Source organism: Sciurus carolinensis, chromosome 5, assembly GCF_902686445.1.
Source record: "Sciurus carolinensis chromosome 5, mSciCar1.2, whole genome shotgun sequence".
Lineage (NCBI taxonomy): Eukaryota > Metazoa > Chordata > Mammalia > Rodentia > Sciuridae > Sciurus > Sciurus carolinensis.
The window spans coordinates 41,397,813-41,422,798 of record NC_062217.1 but is presented as its reverse complement, the minus strand read 5'-3'; the positions used below and the strand labels follow the sequence as shown (position 1 = coordinate 41,422,798).

Genomic DNA, 24,986 nt, shown 5'->3' with positions numbered 1-24,986 from the left:
AGACATAATATAGATTCACTTGCATGAATATTAGCATGTCAATCTTCCTTTTCTTACTTATCCTTCCAAGGAGGGGACTCCTCAGAGAGCTTCTATCATGTAACAGCTACTTGGTTCTTCTTAACTGCTTTGATATTTTTACATTCCCAGAGCACATTCTCTTCACCAGTACCACAGGACTCACTTTCTTTACTCAGATACAGAATCTTTTACCACAATTTTTCTTACCCCATATTGCATCTGCATATGTAACATATAACAAAACTTGATTCAACAATTTAACAAACATTTCTTGAGTAGTTACTATAGTAACTACTGGGCTGGCATTCAAACAAATATTTTATTTATATTCACAACAATCCGTAACATGTTAATACCCCATACTTTTAAGGCACAACACTGACACTGTTCAGAGAATTCACATAATTTGCTCTGTGTTGGCTGACTAGTGAGTTGCTCTGTGCTACGGGTTTGAAACCAGGTAAGTGAGCTTCAGACCAAAGTCTGTGGTCTCCCATTCATACGACACAAACTTTCCTCATTTTCTCTGGAATAAAAAGTGTGGGTGAACCAGGAAAACAGCAGGAGGAGGGCAGAGAATTCTCAGCAAGAGGTAATGCAGATGCTGGACTAACATCTAATGGCGGATTTATGCAAAAAGGGATAGAAGAAAGTGGTCAAAAATAAGTTAAGGGATCAAACTGGGATTTCTAGACAAAAAGAAAAGAAACAGAAACAGAGTTCAAGATATAGTAGAAGCAGAAACAGAAACGTGAGTTCAAGATATGCTCTTTTGGAATTCTAAGACGTCAACTGGACATCTAAGAAAGAATGTTAAGCAAGAGGGGACTGAGGGCTGGCATTCAAATAAGTCAAAGGGATGAGGAATAAATTTAAGATCCATAAGGCATGAGGTCTGAAAGAAGATTTAAGGATCAAAGCTTTCGACCACTCCACATTGAGGTGCAGGAAGAGAAAGAACATCCAGACTTAGGAACAGAAAAGAAACAAAAAGGCAGATAAGTGACTAGGATAGTATGTGACCAAAGCCAAGAAAGGAAGAGGTCGTGGAGGCCAATAATGAAAAGAAATACCCTGATTTCCTACACCTTCCAGGTGCCTGCTCTGTTCAAGAAGATATGACATGCACATGAATCCTAAAACTCCACCCCTAACTATCAGGTAGCATCACTTTGAGCTGCTATTCCCTACATCCTACCTGAACATGGATGGTATATTTTTAAAGTACTGTAGCAACAGATATTTTCTACTGGGTTAAGTTTAAAAATCTGCTAACTCCAAAAGATTAAAGAAGAGAGACTTCCTTTCTGGATCTTATCATGTAAGGTGGAACAAAAGGATTCCATGTTGCTCCTGAGGATTCTTTACTTCAGTACCTACAGACCTGGGTACCAATGTCATTAGTTGTCTCAATAAAGAGACCCTGGTACCTCCCATCACAGTAGTCTCTTTCTGGGACTCATCTACTAGAGGGACCACCTATCATAACACTTAAATTCCCTGAAGATCACCCCTCAAATCACTGGCCAAGCGAAAGCCAATGCCAAGCTCTCGAAGCATATAGGACCCTCCTCAGCCCCAGCCCCACCACCCATCCCTAGCATTTAGGATACAGGATTTAAAAGGAAGAGTTGACAGACCCCACTAAATGTCAGTGCACTGTTTTTCCTAACTATTATTCTATTCAAATAGTTCATGAAGTTGCATAACTCTTATATGTGATGATATACATTGGAATTATTGAGTTATCAGGAAAACTTGTGAATGATTTCAAAATGGGTGGAAAGACTGCTGAGTGTCTAGTCCAGTGCACCCTTCTCAGTTATCTCTGCCTAGACATCAAGGGTTAGGGCAGAGGAGATGCAAACCTCCAAACTAAAAAGTTATACTTAGTGGATTTACTAGATTCCATCATATAACACTTAAGAGACTACACATACTTGTTTTCAAGTACATGTGGAATATTTATAAAGTCAACTATGCAAGGCTATAAAACAAATCTTAACCAATCTAAAGAACCTATAGCAAACAGAAAATGTCTCTGAAACACAGAAATTAAATTAAAAATAAATTTTAAGACATAAAAAGAAACCTTTTCCATACAAATTTAAAACTCTTGGGTAAAGAAATAATAGTGAAAACCAGAAAAGATTTAGAAGTGAAAATAAAAACAAAGAAACAACAAACCAAAAACACTTCCTGCTATGGTTTGGTCCATGTGTTAAAGGCTTCCTCCTCAGGGTGGCACTATTGGGAGGTGCTGTGGACTTTTAAGAGGTAGGTGGAGCCTTATGGGAAGTTTGAGGTCATGCAGCCTTCTCCTGCCTCTCTGTTTCCTAGCTTTAAGAGGTAAGACTAGATCCACTACTTCCTTTTGCCATGATGTGCAGCCCTCACCAAAGGCCCCAAACTATGGGGCTGCTGGTCTTGGACTAGAAACTCCAAAACTGTAAGTCCAAATAAATTTTTTCTCTTTATAAGTTAATTGCCTCAGATATTTTGTTGTAGTAACAGAAAGCTGACTATAACATTGCATATCAAAACTTTGAGTCAGTCAAAGCTCTATGTACAGGGAAATCAATGCCTCAAATGTTTCTGTAAAAAAAATAAATAAATAAAATAATTGGAAGTCAATGAGCTAAATATCCCAAACTCTGGAAATTAGAAAAAGAGTAAGTCTATAAGAAAATTAAGGAAAAATAATTATAGATAAGATTAAAAAAAATAATGAAGTAGAAAATAGAGAACCAACAAAATAAAATCAAAAGCTGGTTTAAATACACCCCCCCACACATACACAAATTAAAATAACTTCTGAAAAATGAATGAATAAGAAGAAAATGTACAAATTTAGAGTTTTAGGAATAAAAAGACATAGTAGCAACTTTAAAATGGGAAGATTTTCTCTTGTTTAAATACTTAAGGAATTTTACTGAACAATGATTTTCATAATTTTGAAACTGTTCTAAGGGGCATGGAACTCAAGGGAGATGGTGTTCAATAAGACAACATAGGTGAAGGGGATTAGCAAACTTTAAAATATCAAAGACATGCATCCCACTTGTTTCTATTATTTATGAAATAGGGTGGCTTAGGGATAAGTCATGTTCCTGTTTCCTAAAGACTAAAGACTATAGAAGGCCTCAGACATAATGTTACAATGGCTCAACCCAATTCAGCTCTTAAGTGGTGGCAGTGATATTGATGATGATAATGATGATGATTCCAAAAACCCACGCCTTTTAGAATAGTCGTCATAAGTAGGTTCTTTTTATAGTTCACCTTTTCTTTTCATGAAGAGCCCTTGTTATAAGCCTTGGTAAACTGTGATAATCTTAGAGGAAATGTAATAAGTTGACTAGTGATGAATGGCAGTGTTTCAAAGGATTTTGAGCTGTTTTAATTAGAAAAATAAATGTAATTTGAGCTTGTTCATTTGGGGCTTGCAGGATAAACTTTGAAAATTACTATAAACCAAAAAACCTATACTATGATGTAAGATTAAGTATTTGCCTCATTTCCAGAGATCTATTCTGCAGCACAAAGACCTTAACATTTCTATTAAGATCAGAAACAGAACAGAAAACAAAACCAACAAATTCTGACAGCGCTCTATCTATCAAAGACATAATATCCCTTTTGTGTCACTGTTCTTTCTTCAATACCAACATTGAACTAAAACAACATCTGTGATCAGGTGGTGTGCATAATGGAAAAATCCTCTTAGGAAGTCTTGCCAAGTATGGGCTATACTAAAAGGAATGGAATTTGATAAGAGATATCCAATTATTAACTCATCCATGCTTAATAAAGTCCATCAGTTACCAATGCCAACAGACAAATTTAACAGGTACACATTGAAAGTTGTAGAGAAAACTGGCTATAGGTTCCTCCTGGGAAGCAAGTGACTGAGGAACACTAGAAAAGACCAGACTTAACCCATGGGTGGTCAGCGGTGCATGGACTGGACACTACTAATCTATGAAAAACATTTCCAAATTTTAAGATTAATACTTCCAAACTCCAATACAGCTCACTGTGTTTGGGTATCTTTCCTACCATCTGCCATTTCATGAGATTAACCTGGTTACCAAAGACCAGCCCCAAAACATAACATAGACATAGTCTTCCCATTTTCCTTTTGAATGAGATAAAATCTTCACAAAAGGATGCAGTACATAAGTTCGTGTTGCACTAAACAAAACTCCTCCTCCTGTTCCAATTTAAGAAGACACCATCAATTTTCTCGTTTTCTAGACAGAAGAACCCTATCTTGCCTTGGATGTCTTCTTTAGAAATGTCAGCATGGGGAGAGGGGACAATGAAAATTCATTTTTGGCTCACACCAACCAAAAAAAAAAAAAAAAGAAAACATAAAACCTGTGTTTTCCAAGGCAGCCACAGTGTGCAGGATCCTTCATATAGTGATATTCTGAAAATTAAAGATTATTTCTCAGAATGAGACCCAGAAGAATGTGGGCATACAGGTTAGACGATTATAGGAAGTTGGCTCTTTTTGCACATTGTTTAGCAGCCAAAAAGGATACCAGGCTGCGGAGAAAGCGGCCAAAACACATTCCTTTTATGGTGTGATAACAGTTTGTGCAAGAAACTGCCTTCTTTTCAAGCAATGCCTCAGAACCCAGTCCCAGCAGGCAGGGACCGATAGGGGCTTCTATGAACAAGCCAGGCCTGGCTGGGCCAGTTTCCCCCACAGAAAGCAAAACCCTTTACCAAAGTTCCATAAAGAACTTTCATTTTTTGGCAGCCTCTACCCCTGAATCTCTCTGAGATGAGACTTTGAAGCCAAGGTCCCTATTTCAGATTCACAACATGCCAACAGTTGCCAAGAGTTTTGCTACTCCGGGTCTGTTATTGTCCAAAGGTGTATTTTCTTAATGAGACATATCAACAACACCTTAAAATAGATTTTAAACTTTGTGAGGCTTTCCTGTGAGTTTCAGGTTCAAAAGTGTTTGTTCCCATATAGGAAGAAGTCTTGCTTAATCATTTTTATTGCTCTTGGCTGCATTTCTTGGATTAAGATACTTTATAACAGGAAGAGACACAGTGGCACATATACTAAACTAACATAACTTTTTGTTGTGAATACCAAGAAGCAAAGATTAAAAGCCTAGATCCTTTAAACACATGCTACATAAGCAGCAATAAATCAATATTTTCCACAAATAGAACATTTCCATGATGTGAGGAAATGTGGAAAACAAGTGTTTTTGAAGGCATTTCATAGTGAAGATTGTTTTCATGTGCAAATTAAACCCATCTCTAGCTAAAGACATGAATAAAGCTGTTGGCACCAAGCAGCCATTTGACATTTAGAGATGACACTGCTGAGACAGTGTGTCAGCCAAGAACCAGAGCAGGCAGTGACATACCCACCCCCCATTATCATCATCACCAACATCATCGCCATCACCATCAAATATTTATGGCTGTTTACTCTGCTGGAATACAAGATAGCCCAGAGGGTATAATCAACTTTGAATGTTTCCCATAAATTCAAAGTACCTTTCTATACTTCGCTCCTACTTTGGAATGTTCAAAATTAGTAGTTTCTATATGTGATTTCTTGAGTGAAAAGAAATTTTAAGTACAGCAGACTGGGGATATAGAGGTAGCTCAAGTGTTAGAGTGCTTTGCATACAAGATGTCTTGGGTTTGAGCTTAGGACACAAAAAACGGACCTGTTTACATACAGAAAACACTGTGAAAATCTAAAAGCAGCCTCTACACTATATTATCTAACAACACCTTCTTCCTAATTAGTAGAAATGAGGGAAAATCTTAATATAGAAAATGTTTTGGGCTACTTATAGAATTGGATCATTTGACCTATTTGTTAAAGCTCTTTCAGAATATGTGGTCTCAAAAGTAATTTATGTTACTTATTTAATTTTTTTGAAATTTATACTGACTTCCCCAATATATCTAAATTAACAATAATGGAAGGCTTCATTTATATACTTCCATCATGAATATAAGCTTCTTTCTTTGTCATATATAACAATTACAGAAAAAAAAATAATGAATTAGAGGCAATTCAGTAGCTCTTCCACAGTGTGCTTGCAGCATCCTGAGTCTTTGTTTCCATTTCAAGCAAAAGGATGGGGCAGCCTGTCCCCAAAGACAAAAATTCCACCAAGTCCACCATGCCCTACACGATGCCCAAGAAGAAATACATTTCATTCTATTAATATTCATGAGGGGCAGAGGAGCCCACGACAACCAATCCTGGTTGTCATGGAGGAGGCTTATGTCATGATCACACACAAGCACCAAGTTATTCCACACTCCTCCTGGTTACCAGCTTGGGGACAGCTGGGACTGGGGGGTGGGAGGGTGACAGTGTGAGGATCAGAAGAACTCACAGACAACACTGTCATGTGGAAGATATTACTGAACATCTTAGACTTCACAATTTAATTAGATGCCACCAGTGTTGTCTAGATACTATTACATATTTGCCAGTAAAGAGATGTGACAGTCACCTCCTATTTCAGAAGTCACAAATAATCTTTCAGGTAGGAACTCTACTGCATTCTACCTCAAATCACTCCCAAACTGAGAAGCAACTCAATTTCCAGGTCCAATTCCTAGGAAAAATGGCTCAACTAAATGCAGTGATCAAACAGGAATTAAAGACATGTAAATCAATATCGCAAAATGACAATTTTCCTGATGCCTTTAAAACTTGCCCTTATTACTATTTTATTATTTTATCTTTTTAGGTTTTATATTCAGGCATTAAATTTTATAGGAGATATCAAAAATAATTAGTACCTGCTTTCAAAATGTTTAGATGCTATCCATGTATTTTTTTATATCTCTTCTACAACCTTTTTGGGAGGTAAGAGATAGACTTTTTCTTTATTTTTCTCCAAGTAGTCATCAAATTCCTTCAAGGAGCATAAGATCCAACACAAGAGAACAGGCCTTACACATGATCACATTAGAAGTTAGAAAAGGGAACAAAGAAAAATAGAACAAAACCAAAAATTATCAAAACAAACAGGAAAAGAAAGAGATAAACATGAAATCAAATGATTATGAATGACAGAAACAAGATTTAAAGAGTTGGGTGCTGAATGGTCCCTTTATTTCTTTCTCTTTTCTAATTACCTACAAATTTATCACAAAACTCTGTTTCTAATGTACCCCACAGTCTTCTTGGACATTGTCAATGACTCCTCTGTAAATGTTTCCATATCTCCTTGGCTTTTCATAAATAATTCCAAGATCCATACTCTAATATAGTCTTTCTATCCATCTGAAGACAGCAGTAATCTTCTCTCAACGAGGCGCAACATGAAAATCATCAGTGACAAAACAATAATAATGCCTTAGAAACAATAAGATTAGATTATCCTATGTCTTTAGAATTTTAGCCTATGTCATCCTAGAAGAAAAAAAATGTCATCTATACCCCAAGATTTCTCAGTGCATATGGACTTAATTAACAATGCAAGGTTAAATCTATTTATCTGTTACATGCAGGGCTACTAGGAGTAAAAATGCAGGTTGAGAGGGCACTTAAACAGACCAGCAGCACTGTGCTTTCGGAATGGTTCCCCTCCATGGGTTGGGATTAGAGGACAAAAGTCTTGGGGAGACACTGAACCAAAATCTACAGACACCACTATGCTGGCTTCACCAGGCAATTCCAAGGAAACTAACATCCTGCAGAGGTGGAAATTGCAAGAAAACTCAAAATATCAGATAAATTAGAAAGCTGCAGAAGTGAAGATTAGATAAACTTCTAGATTATAAATCATATCCAGTAACCTACATCTCTAGTAACTTACTTTTTATTTACCAAATATTAGTTAGGACAACTCATAAACATGCCTAGGACTTCTTTCAACCCTGATGAAAAACATATGCACTTTATGGAGATACGATGGTAACCCATTTTTGACTGTAAAGAAAGCAGAAGACCCAAGATTCAGTAACTAAAATAAAAAGAAAACCAAAAAAAAATGAAAAACCATTGACATTATTACCTATTATAAAGTGAATGCTCTACCTGAACTTTAAATTGGGCATACTTGTTACACAGCACAAGCATGACTAATCAGGTGCTATCCTTTACACACCAAGATGATACACCTGACATGAGAAAGGCTACACTCAGGCTGGTACCTGAGACATTGTCCTTACTTTTATAGGAGAGAGAGATTTAAAAGTATATATATATGTATATATATATATGTGTATATATATATCTCCTCTCCTCCCTGTCTTGAAATCCCATATTTAAAGCAAGGATTTAGGAGACAAGGAGTCAGAATCTGACCAGAGCATCCAACTGCTAAGTCTAAAACCAAGACCTTAAATTAACTGATTTTCCTAACTTCAGAGGCATTAACATGCTACACTGCATTATGCATGATCAGTAAGTCAACATAGACTACCAAACTATTCTCAGCAAACACTGACCCAGTTGATGTCTAAAGACATCACATTTTATATCTGGCTACAGTTGCTCAGTGCTCCTCCTTGACTTTCTTCAAATGAATGGGTTCAGTCATCACTAGGCAGCAAAGGACAATGGTGCCAAGAAACCCCAAAGACCAGTAAGGCCTTTTTTTTTTTCTTGTCCCTGATTTGTCCCAACTCTCCAATTCTTTTTCACTTCCTTTACCCTTCATTCTCCCAAATCTACATGACTGTCTGAAGCCAATATACCTAACAACCTTACAAGAACCAATCAGATGAGTAGTATAAATGATTCTATGGGATTCTTTAAAAAATAAAGAAAAAAAAAAAAGAAAGGTGTCACACTGACATTCAGGGAATGTCACCAAGAACAAAATTAAAGGCACTACAAATTTATTACAGAAGATATTTCTTCAATGATCCCTGTGTGATTTACTTCAAAGAGTGATCAGGAGTTACCAAAGAGGAAAAACACAATAGAAATGAATGTATAATTATTTTGTATTTCATCACTGAATTGAATTAACCTACCTCAAATTTAAGTATGTCAGCATCTGCAGATTAATGATGGCCTCAGGAATGACTCTGATACAATTGTGATACAGATTAAGAATTTCCAGTGATACAAAATGGCACAATTCCATTGGAACTTCGACCAGTCTGTTTTTAGATAAATCTGTGAGAAAAGGACAGAATAGTTTGTCAATTAATCTTCAACATACTCAATACAATCTTATCAACCATAAATACTATTTCTCTTAACATTATAATGTAAATTTAGATCAACATCACCTATTCCGCACCTGTGTCATGCTGTGATGTGTATTTTCTAGCCAAATTCAAGAATGCAGGGTATGGAAAAGCAAAAATACTGCTAAAACATTTTATCTTTCTAAATTAATTTGCAAAGCTAAGCACGTAAAGATGGGGGAACTTCTTAACTCTGTCAGAAATATGTCTCAAATTCCTTCTACCCTAGACAAGGATACACAACTGTACCCTTTAAAACATCTGAATACATACGTGTTATCATACTTTTTTTTAAAGATGGGATCTCAGTGTGTTTCCCAGGCTCAAACGATTCTTCTGTTTTGGTCTCCCAAGAAGTTGAACTGTAATTATTAATTCAATTTTGCATTCATCATATAAACTATTTCTCCAACTAAGGTATCATCTTTTCTACATGCAAGGAACATGTCTTTTAGATATTCTGAAAATGAACACACATCAGACACTAGATATTTATTCACTGGAGTTACTGAGCATCTATACTGTCCAAGGCTGAGATAAATCAATCATGTGTCTATCAAGAGCCAACACTGGGTCTGCTGTGTGTCTGCTGTGAAACCAGCAGGAAAACAGAGGTCCACTGGCCAAGTGTACAAGGATGGTCTGCAGAGCGAAGTGAACAAACAGTATGGTTTACAGCATCACCACCTACTCCCCAACAATAAAACAATGGAAGAGTCCAGAATATCCACACCTGGAAATGGTAGACATGATTATCAAGTACCCCAGGGCAAGAACCACCAGTTTTGAAAACAACAATAACTCAACAATTAAACAGCCCGGTGTGAGTTGGGGAGATAGCTCAGCTGGTAGAGTGCTTGCCTCCCAAGTACAAGGCCTTGAGTTCAATTCCCAGTACCGCAAAAAAAAAAGAGAGTCCCTTGTCCTGTCCTGTATTAGGAAGGTCTCAACAATATGAATGAAAAGATGTTCAGTAAATAACAGGTAACATATACTTAAGGAACTATATCCTGACTAATGGGGGAAAAACACATCGAAAACATAAACAGGTCAATACCACAGATAAAACAAGTCAAAAAGTTCCCTTTTCTGACCGTCCTTCCATAAACAAATGCACAAATCAACAGAAATTGAACTACATGGTTTCACAGGAAGAATTGGAGCAAACTTTGAAGGAATGATTCTGGTAATATTTAATCTAGTCCAACCCATATGAAAAAGAAGGTAAGTTTCCAAATTCATATTTAAAAGGTGAGGTAACATATTAATACCATCATCCAACGAAGAAGAAACACCAAAGGGAAACTGCATACTAATCTCTCCCTTAAATACTGAAGTAAATCCTGAATTAAAAAAAAAAAATTAGCAAATAGATTTGAGCAGAACATAAAAATATCAAGATACTAGGAAAAAGTGGAGTTTACTCTTGGAATGTAAGAACCTTATTAAAATGATTTACCATTTCAATGGAGCATAAGTGAAAGAGCATATGATTATCTCCATGGATACATAAAAGGCCTTTGATAAAGGATTTTGTTCATTCTTTCTTTAAACCTTATTAAAATATATTTTATTTATCAAAAATTTGATCATTCTCAGCTTTTAATTGATTAATCTCTGGTAATTTTACTGGGTAGTGCATTTATCACCATGTCTCAGTTTTAGAACATTTACATTCATTGCTTAACAAAAGGAGAACAGTTGGATATTTCCTTTACAAACACACACACACACACATAAATGAGAGAGATAATACTTTAAATTACTTCTAAATCATGAAAGACTAGAAATATTACTGTAATGTTGAAATAAGACTTCAATACTGCCCTTATTACTAATTTGTGTCATCGTTCAAGCTGTACTAGTCAAAGACATGAAGAAAAGAAAGAAGAATAAAAATTGAAATGGAGAAGACAGAATTATCATGATTTGCAGATGATATGACTGTTTTCTTGGAAAATAGGAGAGTACTAACAGGAAGTCTATTACAAATGATGTAAGAGTGTGATAAAGGTACACAGGAGAAAATTAATATGCTGAAACAAGTGTCTTTACATATACACCAACTAGAACAGAAGAGGCTTTAAGATACTAGCAGAAGGATAAAATACCTAGAAAAATCATAAGAAATATGAAAAGCTTATATGAAGAAAACTTTAATATGCAACTCAAAAGTCAAGTCAACTAAAAAGATATCCCCTAATTTTAAATAACACTAAAAAAAGACTCCACATCAAAAATGTGTCAGTTATCTCTAAATTATGTCTATATGATTTATGCACTCCTAATTTTAGAAACATCGATTATTTTCTAATTTGCAGTTATTAGACAAGTTGATCCCATGGTAAAATTGTGCAAAAATAGTGAGATATCTCTCTAAAAAGATGAACATGGAAGGAGATCAGCGCTCCCAGACATTAAAAACACATGGTAAGGCACTGTGGTAGATAAATGGGAATATTAATGGGACAAATTATAAAGATAGGAAATGGGTCAAAGATAGATAACATATGGAGATCAAGTATGGAATAAAAGTGGTATTTCAAATCAGGGAAAAGATGTGAGGTCAGTAAATCATATGGGAAAATCAGAGAGCCATTTGAAACAAGCAAAAACAAAAGGAAGGATTACTATAAACCTCTCACACCTTTAATCTCTATTAATCTTGGATGAATCAAATGCTTCTCTGTGAAAAGTGAAGCTATAACAACAGAAGGGAAATGTGTTGATGATCTTAGAGTGGGGAGAAGCTTCCTGTGAGTGGCGTGAAGCCAGATTGCAGATTTGACACATAAAAGTGAAACTTATGATTTTTACAATAAACTCTACCATAAACATAAATGATAAGAAATGGGGATTGGCAGGTGGGAAATCCTTCAAACTATAAACCTAAAAGCTGATCTTTTATAAACATAAAAAGCAGCAACCGTCAATAAGAATAGGACTGGGGGCTTGGATGTAGCTCACTGGTAGAGTTTGTCTAATATGATTGAAACCCTGGGTTCCATCCCCAGCACTACCTTAAAAAAGACAGAATGACAGAAAACCAAAAAAAAAAAAAAAAAAAAAAAAAAAAGTCCAGAGAAGAGGGAACACAAATATCTCCTAAACTTAGGGAAAAAATGTGACTGACCTTACTTGAATTAGAGAATGCAAATTACATCAGCATAGGATAGTATTTTTCACCTCTACTGGACTGGAGAATATTTTAAAAATTGATAAAGAGACTTTAAAATTTTTTAACATTAAATAAAAATTTAGATTAAAAAATTTAAATGTTATATATTATATAAATTATATTATAAAACACAGTGCCAAAGACATAGTGAATGAGGGACATGTAAATGAAAACCTTTTAGCAGTGTCTATCAAAATTATAAATGGAAGGGCCAAGGAGAAACAGAGAGGTTAAGTCAAAGGTATAAAGTTGCAGATATATAGGATAAATAAGTCTAGAGGTGGACTATACCACCTGAGACAACAATTGATAATGTACTGGAAATTTGCTGAGAGTAGATTCTAGGTAGGCTTCCCCCCCCCCCCCCCCCGACACACAAAGGTAACTATGCAAAATGACAATCTCTTCATTTACTTGACTCTAGTTACAGTTTCACTATGTATGCATATATCAAAACGCCAGGTTGTATTCCTTAAGTACACACAATACAAAAATTACAAATGTGCATGCACTTCAACCTAGAAATTTTTTTTCACTTACAGATATACATGTGCAAATGACACATTCTTTTTAGCAAAGTCTGAAAGAATGCAAGATAGAAAGCAATTTAAATATCAGTGGAGGGCTGATTAAATATTAATATACCATTAATAAATAGCACAAATAATACTAAGGTCAAATCAACCAATAAATACTACCATGAATTCCATTCCACATGATGGAATGTAACTTTCAGCATCATATTCTATAACACAACACTAATACTACACAGGCATTAAAATGAGTGAAGCAGCTCTCTATGGGCTAACATGTGGTTTTTATGGATATTTCCACAATTATTTAGGTATAAATTATCTCTTCTGAGATAAAAGTGGTCGTTTCCAGAGAGAGAATCTCTGGCTGGGAAGTCAGTAGTTTTTGAAAAGGCAGATGTCTTCTCACTGTGGATCCTTTTGTACCTTCAGAAACCTGAACGCACTGCTTATTGGATTAAACATATGATATGTAATGTATACATATTATTAAAACATAAAGTCCATGTATGTGTGTATATGTACATATATATATATATACACACATACTCTTTTTAAAATTTGTCATTGCTTTTATTAATAAAACCCTTAGCTCTTGTTTTGCATCTTCCAAGGAGGATGAATGCATCCTCATTAGGCTGTCTTTGGGAGCCTGGGAAGGGGGCATGATGGACATGAGGAAGTGGGTTGGGCAGTTGAATGTCCATCTCCTGAACTTGGTAAGTGCAAAGCAGGAGCATCCTGCTGGCAGAGCCAGGACACAGTTGTGGGCAGGACTCGGCTTTAGTTTCTCCATTTCTACCTTCTGGTCCTTGTCTTAGTCTTCTCTGACCAGCAGGGCATGTATATTTCAGTTCCTGCTCCCCATCCTAACAACCGATATTCCTATCAGCATTCTTATTCTTTTTTCCCACATTTTTTAATTGGTGCATTATAATTGTACATAATGGTGAGCTTCGTTATGACCTATTCATGCATACACATGACATAACAATATAATTTGGCCAATATCATTCCCCAGTATTTCCCCTTTCCCTCCCCTTCTCCCTCCCCCAATCCCTCCCTCTACTCCACTAATTCACCTTGATTTTCATGAGTCCCCCCCTCCCACCTTTCTTTTCCTTCCTCCTCTCTAGCTTCCACATATGTGAGAAAACATAGGAACTTGACCTTCTGAGTCTGGCTTATTTTGCTTAACATATGTTCTCAAGTTCTATTCATTTTCCTAAAAATGACATAAATTCATTCTCCTTCATGGCTGAATAAAATTCCACATTTTCTCTATCCACAGCATCCCTATTCTTTATCTACACAAAAAATTTGTATCTGACTTGAAAAGAGTTAAGGAGTCGGAGTAAACTAAAAGAGCCTCATATTAAATTAAGGGAAAACAGGAAGCAAACTACTTTTCATGAATGTTAAGGACCACAACAGAAAAATGTTCCAGAAATCTCTTGAAATTCTTTCCTAGACACAGAGATCTTCATGTGCTACAAAGCTAGAAATTTAACCAAAATATGTATGTGTTGTTTCCTTCAGGTTCAACTCAAAGAAAATTCCACTGAAGCACATACAGAAGAAACTACTGTGATGTAGTCTGGTACTGCTATTACTATTTACAACACAGATTTTATTTTCTCCCCTCCCTTCTTATCTTCTCTTCCACAGCCTGCAGATTTCAGGGGAAAGTTCAATATTTTTTCCTTCCTGGAATTACTTCCCTGACAGTTTGACTTGCATCCTAGCAGCAAAGGCTGTGCCGAGGGCCAGGCAGAGCCTGTCTAGAATGGGACTAGTCCTGCTTGCTAAAATTGGGAAGAGGTGGTACACTTGGTAAAACCTTAATTTCCTCCTCATTTTAAACTGTATTCACTCTCTTCTCTTAAATTCCTGTTTTTGGTTGTACTATTCTGTGTGTACATTTTCAGGAATCCTTTTTTGAAAGGAGTCAGGCTACGCATTACAAAGAAATAAAATTATAAGGTGATAATAGTGGGCATCCAACATGTCACCCACCAAATGAGCAGATCTCTATCCCACTGAGTTAGTGAGACTTCACCTATGCCATGGGCCCCCTATCATCCTGGGGTTGTGTCACTGTCTCTACATTAAAAGGAAAGAAACTGCATTACACAATCTATACACAGCCTAGACACTTTCAATGCCCATACAGAAACGGTTGCCTATATCAGCACTGCTGAAGTTAGAGAGGGAGGAAAGCTTTCCTGATTTCTTTGTTGAGGTTGATTAATCAAATGTTGCATTACTTATGTGTTCATCAACATTTTCTAAAGATATGGCTTCCACAGAAATGTAAAACCACACAGGCCTGCTTTCAAGGAGTGTGAACTTGAAAACATGAGACAAACCCAGAGTGAACTACAAGGCAGGATGTCTCTAAACGTGCTTTTAAAAAGGTCCAAAGAAAAGGAGATGAAATATATCTGGCTAGGTTCACCAGCAGGCCAGACACGCAAGTTTCACAGGGGGCACTTCATTTAAACCACTGCATGGGCCCCATGACTACCAACTACAGACGAAGAAACTGAGGCTCACTTTGGATTACTTGTCCAAAGCCGCCCAGGTAACTGAAGTTTGATTTCCTTACACAAAACCACACTTTTTCCATGGAATAATGTCAGCAAGACCATGATGTGTCCTCTTACTATGTAACTGGAAAGATACAACAATTAAATCTTCACTGCAGGGCACTGGGGAATGTGGCTCAGTGATAGAGCATTTTCCTGGAGTGCATGAGGCCCTGAGTTCAATCCTCAGCACCACTGGCGGGGGTAGGTGGGGATCTTCGCTGCATTTTGATTGGTCCAAAACAACAAAAATAAAATCCACATGGTCTGCGTAGAAGCCCAGAGGGCAAGAAAGTTATAAATATTATGTACAAAAAGGAAAGTAATGCAAATAATATGTCACTGATGGGCTTAATTCTGGAAATGACCACAGAAAGCTTGCTAAGTGGAAACACTGGCTTGAGCTGCTAACCATACCAACATTACGGAAAGGCTGTTTCACTGAATGGATTTTCAAATACATGGCTTGTTTTTTCCAACTCGTGTCTGAGTATCATTTAATTCTCAGTTAATGTTGTTACTGGAAGACAGAGTGCAAAAGGAATGGGTATGTTCGTTTTCCTATGCTTTACTTAGGCTAATGTGGAAATCATCCTGGATCTTTGGGAACAGACTAACCCACAATCAGGAAGATGCCCAGAAAGGAAGGGCAGTCAGTCTGGATTCAGATGTTTTAACTCCGATAATAAGGAATGGATAATCCCAATACAGATGGTGGTGGGGGATCACATTGAAATATGTTCAAAATGTTTCCAGTTGCCTGAAAACAAGGAAATAAAACCAGGTCTACTAGTGGAAGAAGGAAAAAATGGGAGCGGAAAGGAGGAAAAGAGTGGGGAGGGAGAAATGGAAGGAAAGTGGAGAAGGAAGGAAGGAATTAATTAATTTAGGACTTAGTAATTAAAGACATGAGCTGGTGGTCAGTTAATGTTGCCACAGGATACTAATGTCCCTAACTAAAGGCAGATCCCTTTCAAAGGCAAGAGATCCCCAGCAGGGGTGTTATCCTCCTCTAAGTATCACAGACTCATGGAGGTATAAGCAATGAAGATTTTCCTACTCAGGAAAGACTGAAAGCATAAGAGCTCATCAGCAACAAGCAAATGTTAGGAAGGCAAGTGGTATATTTTTCTTGAATGACAACAGAAACTCAGGTTGCGTGAGGTCAGAGTCATATCTCAACAGATATGAGTGATGGAGCTAAATATGGATAAAGAAGTGTTTAAATTTGTTGTGTATTGTTCTAACTCTATTATAAAGATGTAGAACTATCAATGAATCAGCTTAGGAGTGTTTCCCTAAATAAAATGTCTGCCTAGTGTTTCTCAATCTTGTTAGCACACTGGAATCACTTGGAGAGGTTTCTAAAATCCTGAAGCCTGGCCAGAAACTTTAGGGTGAGACTCTGACGTCAGGATTCCCAAGAGGTCAGTTGATTCCCACTCTTCTACAGCAATCTCAGGAGAGGAGAGGACCTGGCCTGTGTCAGCCTTCCCCATCTAAACCAGGCCTGAGCAGGTGGCACTCTCCAAGGGACAGAGGGGATGCACAGGAGGGGTCTATTTGGGACACCAGGAGAATACCTTAGCAGGTATCCTAATTTGAGAAAGGAAACCTTACCCAAACCATTGCTAGATTCAATTCTTAACTTCAACTTCCTTCTCAGATAATTTCTGAGACATTCAGAGCAATAAAAATCTAGCCTGGAGTGGAGTTTTGCATATTTTGAACTGGCCATGAGCATAGAAAAGTAGTTTTATTACTTCCTCATTTAATCCTCACCTGAACCTGGTGAAGCAGGTGTTACTACAATTCCCAGCTATGTGCAGACACCAAGGGGCAGAGAGAGAGTAGAAGCTAGTAAGTAACAGAGCCAAGAACTAAATAAGGTCAGTATGACATCAGAGTTCCTTCTTGAACCTTTAATGACTGGGCTCTGTAGGACTACAGTACAAAGAAGATTGGTTGTTGATATTCTTACAATTTGCATAAAGAATAAAAGTTAACTGACCCACTTCAGGTGGCTGGTGAGCAGGCATTAAAAACATTCCATAATTCTGTTCTAAAAGTACGTGACCTCAGCCCAGGTCCCTCATATTTTCTCCAGAAAGAAGAGCACGTACAGCTTGTGTCTTTGTCCCACACTCAGCCCAAGCTGGGAACTATCCTTTCTTGCTGGAAGCCCACCCTGGGGTCTAGTGCTGCTGTGGGGAGCCAGGTCCACTGCAGCTCTGTGCAAACCTCCCAGGCAGCAAACCGGAACCCCAAAACCATGACCTCCCCTCCCTCGTCCGCTTCTTAATTGAAGCATTCACATGAAAGCTGTGCAGCCAGAAATAAAACAATAAGTGTCACCCCTGCCAAAATAAGCTTTGCAAACCCTAAAATAAAGCAGCCAAATGAATAAAAATAAGCAGGGTAGAGTAGAAAAACAGTCAGTGGAATCCAGTGCAGTCAGCTCCACTGGTGGGGTGGGGGGGAAGGCATGGTGCTGTTTTTGTTTAAAAAAGGAAAGTGGTGCTTGGTGAGGAAGGGACAAGACCCCCACATGCCTGCAGCAACATCCTGAGTTTCCAGCCACCACAGCCACAATGCACAAGCGCTGATGGACTGGGACAGCTGGGAACCTTGCCTGCTGGTCAGATGAAAAGGCCCAGTCTTGGAAGTCAGTCTCGTACCCAGTTCCAGCAACACCAAAGGAGACCATAAACATGTTATGGAAAATTAATTTCAGAATTCAGCAAACCCGCTTATCAGAGAGAGATACCCCCCAGATCCCCAGTGGTTGCCTGAAACCACAAACAATACAGAGCCCTATGTACGCTATGTTTTTTCCTCTACATACCTATGACCAAGTTTAATTCATAAATTAGGCACAGTAAGAGAATAACAACTATAACTAATAATAAAATAGGACAACTGTAATAAGACTAATAAAATTATATAAATGTGGTCTCTCTCTCTCTCTCTCTCTCTCTCTCTCTGTCTCTTTCTCGTGACTCAATGTGAGTATTAATATTTTGGGACCAAGGCTGATCATGGACAACTGGAAATACAGCAGATAGGGGAAACTACCATATTAGAGCTAACCACGACCTCAATAACTAGGTGAGGTGTGTGTCCTTCACATACAAATCTGAAGTCCTGGCTCATCCATGTGCATGGGACCTGCAAAAGTTCCCTAATACTGAGGAGGGATGCTCTCTACTGGCTCTCGCCTGGTTCCTCCTGGGGTCAGGGGCTCTGAAGACAGTCCTTGGGTGGTAAGATAGTCTGGCATCACCTGTCCTTGTGGACAATCTATATTCCTCATCACCTAGGTAGACAAGGAAGGAACTCAGGTATATCTTTCTATCTGCCCTGAACTTCCTCTGCTTTGCAAAGTCCCCGGTGTCACTCATTTCCCCTTGCTTCCCATTCCTCTCTCCACAGTCACCTGACCTAGGCCCACGTTTCAGCACCCAATCACCAGGGGCACACATTCAGAAAGGAAGTGGGGTAAGGGAGGGTGACCCCAGGCAATGGGGCAGAGCCCAGGCTGACTCATCCCCAGTTCTGTACACAAAACCACCTGACAGCAACAGGGTTAAACTGGCAGAAGTAAGAGACAAGATTCCCAAAAGTTTTGGGTGAGTCCAGATCTCAGGCAGCACCTTTAAGGGATCCACAAAGCAATCGTGTCAAACAACAATTCCTCAATGTGGGCCACGAGTGTTTCTCCTGATCACCTACTTAAAATTTCAACATATCTGTTTTAGCCACCCTACTCTCTTCTACAATTGTTTTTTCTTTAGCTCTTAGATATTTATTTATTCATGTATTGTGAGTGCTAATTTTATCCCTTCCCTTACTCAAATGTAAGTTCCATGAAAGTTAGGATCCTGGTATTGTTCACTGATACGCGTAAGAATTTAATAAATATTTGTTGAATGGATTCAAAGACAAAGATGGTAGGGAAACGGGCTTTGGGGTTGAATTCAAATCTTGGTCCCACCACTTAGCAAGGTAGACTAGGAAATAATAATTTAACTTCCCTAGGCCTTGGTTTCTTTGCCTGTAATGTAAGGATAACGGTAGTACTGAGTTATTGAAAGGATTAGATGAGATGATACACATAAAGCCCTCAGAGCAATAGAGGGAAGCACTCTTGGAACAACCTAGCAATCTGATAGCTATTCCTGGGTTCCATGACACATCAAGAAATAAGGTTTGAGTTGGAGAGAAGCTTAAAATTTAAGCACACAAAGCATATTCCATATGCAAAAACAAACTAATCATGCTACTATATAATGAATGAAAATCTGCAAAGGCTTCCCTTTCCACTAAATTGGCACTCCACGTTTTTCTCTAGCTGCATCCTTGATGAACATATCCATTCCCTCACTTACCAAAGAGCAAGCCAACCATGTGTGCTTGATATATTTGCATCTCACACACCTAAGACTCAGCTTCAGCTCTAACAATCTCACAGGGCAGAAAGAAAGATACGCAACTCAGCAGTATAGAACTGTACAGAGAATTGTGGGTACAGGCAAGGGCACAGGTTACTGCAGAAATGGGGTTCCCAAGGTACAGAGGTGCCCCAGGGCTGCTTGGCAGGTACGACACAGTTTGAGCTCCACTGGGGACAGGGTACCCCAGCAGAGCAGGCTAAGGGCAGCTGCTCAGCATACGGGAAGGGCAGGAGACTTGTGGTCCTCTGGGGTGGAAGGAGAGAACAGGACTCTGGAACTTGCCATTGTGAGTCCCTTCCCTATATCACTTGATGAAATATTTGAATTGTAATAAATACTTTCCTGCTTTATTAAGCTGAGTAGCTGATAACAGCATTTTACCAGCAGTTCACAGTCTCTGTCATACAGTAATTGGAAGAAGAGTCATTCCTAGTGATTAAGGGATCCCATAATGCCTCGAGGAGAGCCATTTGGGGAATACAAAGAAAGCGAGCCCCAAGGACACTAAGGAACACTGACTCCCACATGTGCAAACCTAAGCTTTGTCAGAGTGGACTTTGTAATGGGGGAAAGGCAGAGAGGCTGGCTCTGTGGACTCAGGACTGAGGCTTGCTATCAAGAATGAAACATAAAATACCAACACTCTCAATGATAAACACGTACATTTACTAGGGGGGAAAAAAAGCCCTTTATAACAAAATGACCAAACCATAAAATTTTCCCAGGACCTTTACCTTGGTTGATAGCTTCTGTAACCAAATATACTGTGAAACAGTCTCTTAAGCTTCCATTCACTATAACCCTGATTTTCTTTTACTGTAAACTTTTAAAATAGCAAATAAACCAGGTGCAGCGATGTGTGCCTGTGGTCCCAGCTACCAGGGAGGCTGAGGCAGAGGATCCACTGAGACCAGTTCAAAGCCAGCCTGGGTAAAATAGTGAGACCTTGTTCCAAAAGAAAATAATAATAATTAAAAAGCAAGTAAAAACAAGAGGAAAGTTAATACTACCCCTTCAAAAGTAGAGTGGATATAAAACTTTTATGGTTTACAAAAAACATTCACGTATATTATTACTATTCACATATGATTATTGATTATTGTGGTAAATCAAATATTATCTTTTATTAAAATATATTATAAAAAATCTCCAGTAGGAAATGATCATCAAAGGTAAAGCTACTGTCTCTCTCAGACTTTAATTTAGCATAGAAATATGTTAGTACATTTTTAGAGAGTTCTAAGAGAAAGAAATGCATCTTCCCTTCTATCTGGACTAAATTGTAGATCCATCAGTCAGATAACCTGTTACTCAAATTACCAAACTTGAGGAATGGGTCATGTTAAAAATAAAGTAGAGCGAAGGTGACAACATCATTTTGAAGTAGAAATCATGCAGAATTTTAAATTTATACCACATGGTGTTAATTACATTAGTAAATTTAATCTCAAATGAGGCCAAGACACAAGAGCTCCCAGTGGTTCAGTGCCAGTTTCAATATGTTCCTTAAAGACGTCAAAGAATCATCACCATAAATTTTACCCAAAAAAAAGATCCTCAAAGATATTACCAGTGATATTTTCAGTTGGTTGAAAGTTATATAGTTAAGCTTAATATCCCATTAGAAAACAAATCTTACCATATGTTTATTTGAAAATCCACAGTAATTTTCTTGTATATAATGAAAGTAAAATTCTTAACAGTAGGGACATTTTACAAGTGTAAAAATGTTCAGCACAGCCTAACTTATAATTTTATTTATATGTCCTTGGAAAACAGACATTATTTGGGGGGATTTTAAATTCAGCTTTATTATTATTTGGATGAAATAAAACCTTGAAATTTCAATTGAAGTCGTTGGTTTTAAAAGAAGGAAAAGAGTAATTATGCTTTCCTGTACTGAAAAGGAGTCTTCTTTAATAGGGTCACTTGACAAATATTTATGGAGCACCTACTAAATGCCAGATTAGCTAATCACACTGTGAAAATTTGGCCTTTCCCGGCCATTGGAGGGTTTTGAGCAGGGTCAGAATCACCTTTAAAAGTGTCTCACTAGAGCAAGGACAGGGGAAGGGAGACCAGAGGGGAGGCTGCTGCCATCACCCAGGTAAAGGAAGATGAGGGTACAGCAAAAGCGACAAGAAGTGACCAGATTCAGGTTGCCTCTTTTGAAAGCCAAGCTAACTGAATTTGCTGACTGGATACAGTTTGAGAGAAAAAAGGCAGACAACTTGACTCCAAGTTTTGGCCTCAGGAATTAGAAGAATGGACTTTCCATTCTCAGATTGGAAGCCTGTGGACAGATACATGAGCCACCAGGGCAAGGGTCATGTTGGAGCCATTCATATCTAGATATCCATCAGGTAGGGAGTCTTGCAAGGCCAGAACTCAGGGAGCAAATGTTGGGAGCTGTCTGAGTATAAATGGTATGCAAAGACATCAACTACAACGATCAGCAAGGGACTGAGTGAAGGCCTAAGCAGAGAGCCAAGCATGGAGCCCTGGGACACACCAACCCACAGAGGAGGGAAACTGAAGGGGACCAAGAGGGAGGTGTCTAGGAGGAAGGAGGAAACCAGGTAGCTCCTGTCCCCTGGGAATCAAGTGAAGAATATGACTCAGAGGAGGAAGGAAAGGATCCACTGTGCCCAGTGCCCCTGCTAGGCCAATAAACCAGAGGCTGAGAAGAGATTGCTGCTTCCAGCCAAGTGAAGGTCACAGGTGACCTTGAGAAGAACAGTGAAAGGGAAAGTAGGAGCAAAAGCCTGAGAGAAGTGGGTTCAAGAGAGAATGGAAGCGGGCTAGCACTGTGACTCAGGGGTAGAGCCCTTGCCTGGCATGTGTGAGGCACTGGCTTTGAGTCTCAGCACCACATATTAATAAACGAATAAAATGAAGGTCCATCAGCAAATATTAAAAAAAAAAAAGAGAGAGAGAGAGAGAGAGAGAGAGTAGAAGGAATAGCCCAACTTCTAGAAAAGAGGGTGGTGCTTACCAGGAGCTGGGAGGAGGGAACTTTGTATTTAATGAGTAAAGAGTTTCAGTTTTGCAAGATAACAAATACTGAGGAGAGCAAAGAAAAGTCACCGCCAGCCAGTTCAGTCTGTTCAGTAAGATGTCATAGGTGCTGGAGGGAGGCTCACAGCAGCTCAGTGGCCGCTTCCCAAGCCTTCCCACCTCTGGAAAAGCCACCAGCTCATTCTCTCATCGCCCAGTCACTTACTGGATATCTTCTGTGAGGCATATACCGCACTAGATAGCATATACACAGACATGAGTGAGACTCAACTGATACACTCAAGTAACTCAGTCTGACTGGGGAGGCAGGCAAGTAGACCAAAGAAAATGGACCAAGATGAGAACTACCTTTATCAGCATGGTGAAATCTCAACTACAAAGGTTGGAAAAGGCTTTAAAAGACAGGGACCCGTAGGCTGAGTCTCTGGACAAGTCTCTGGGAACTTGCCAAGGCAGACAGGACAGTTCATTCTGGACTGACAGGTCTGGTCTGGATAGGCTGGAGGGAGCGGGTGGCTATTGGAGGAGCTGCAACTAGCATGGGCTTGAGGCCCAGGTGGCTGAGGCCCATGTACTGATGTCCAGCAGGATCCATGGAGCCTGCCTGCTGTTAAAGAGCATCCACAAAGATCCAGGGGTAAGTGAGGGGACCGGGAGTAAGGGGAAGGCAGCTGATACGGAAAGGAGGAAAGGACAGGGAGACATTTGTGAGGTAGACCTGGCAGAGTTTAGTAACCAGTGAAAAGTGGAAAGTGAAAAGAAAGAGGGAGCTCAGGGATCTGGGAGTTTCTGGTGTGAGCTAATGCCCGGAAGTATGCTACTTGCTAAGAGAAATTGCAGAAAGGAAGTGAGTTTGAGAGTGATGGGGGAGGAGTCATCAGAAGGTTTCTTTCCCTCCCTCCCTCTCTCCCTCCCTCCCTTCCTTCCTCCCTTCCTCCCTCTCTCTTTCTTCTTTCTTTTTTCTTTTGATACCGCAGATTGAACCCTGAGGCACTTAACCACTGAGCCACATCTCACCTTTTTTGTGTTTTATTTACAGGCAGGCACTCACTGAGTTGCTTAGGATCTCCCTAAATTCCTAAGGCTGGCTCTGAATTCGTGATCCTCCTGCCTCAGCCTCCTGGGCCACTGGGATTACAGGTGTGCGCTGCCATGGTGCCCAGCAAGAGGTTAGTTTCTGACACAATGTATTGAGATATCAATGGGACCACCAAGCATTTTGGTCACTGGACTGTGGATCTGAGACCCCTGAAAAATAGCTCAGCTAAAATGTAGGCTTGGAAGACATCAGCACATAAATGAAGTGAGGTCACATGTGACGTCATCCTAGAAAAATGTGAAAAATGAGGAGAGAGAATGAGCTAGGAAAGAATCTCCCAACAGCTGCTGGCAAGAGGTCAATCCTCTCTCTTCCCATCACAACTTCTCCAGGTGGGAGGGCTTGGCGAGTTCTGGAATTCACACCTCCTGACCAGTGTTATCTCCACCACAGCACCCGGCCCCACATTTATGACTGGATTCAATAATAATGATGGTGTTACACTGACACCCAGACCAGGTGTGTGTAATTCAGTGACAAAATTGAATTGCTACACATCACTTGAGGAAACAAACATACTCCAAGCTTTAGAAATAAGAATTCATTCAGTTATATATAATTAGGGTCACTATCAATTCCCAAAACGAGAAAAATACTGCAGGCTAAATCTTTAGCCAAAGCAACTAAGAAGTTAGACTTCTTCCAGAAATACTTCCTTAGGCAATTTTTTTTTCCTTAGCCCAAAAATATGAAACAAAGGATGAACTGTTTGCAAAGTGCCTGGTTTTCCAATTTTTAAAGTTCACGTTTAGCTAGGGCAGTGCTGATAAGAAAGGCATTTTTGTAATGGTGACTGAATATAGTATATCCCATTGTGGGAACATGAATTTTAAAGCTAGAAATAGTGCACTTATTTCAGATGATTCCTGCCTTCTTTTTTACAGATGC

The 24,986-nt window shown here is 38.8% G+C and overlaps 1 protein-coding gene across 5 annotated transcripts in view; it reads right to left on the bottom strand.

Annotated features, from left to right (window-relative positions):
* The window catches only part of Lrch1 (leucine rich repeats and calponin homology domain containing 1), a 183,707-nt gene that overhangs the window by 81,734 nt on the left and 76,987 nt on the right, over positions 1-24,986 (bottom strand). For all 5 annotated transcript variants that reach the window (XM_047552651.1, XM_047552653.1, XM_047552655.1 and 2 more), the window contains exon 2: positions 9,010-9,154. In XM_047552651.1, coding sequence (XP_047408607.1) covers positions 9,010-9,154 — 145 coding nt within the window. The remainder of the gene's footprint in view (positions 1-9,009; positions 9,155-24,986) is intronic.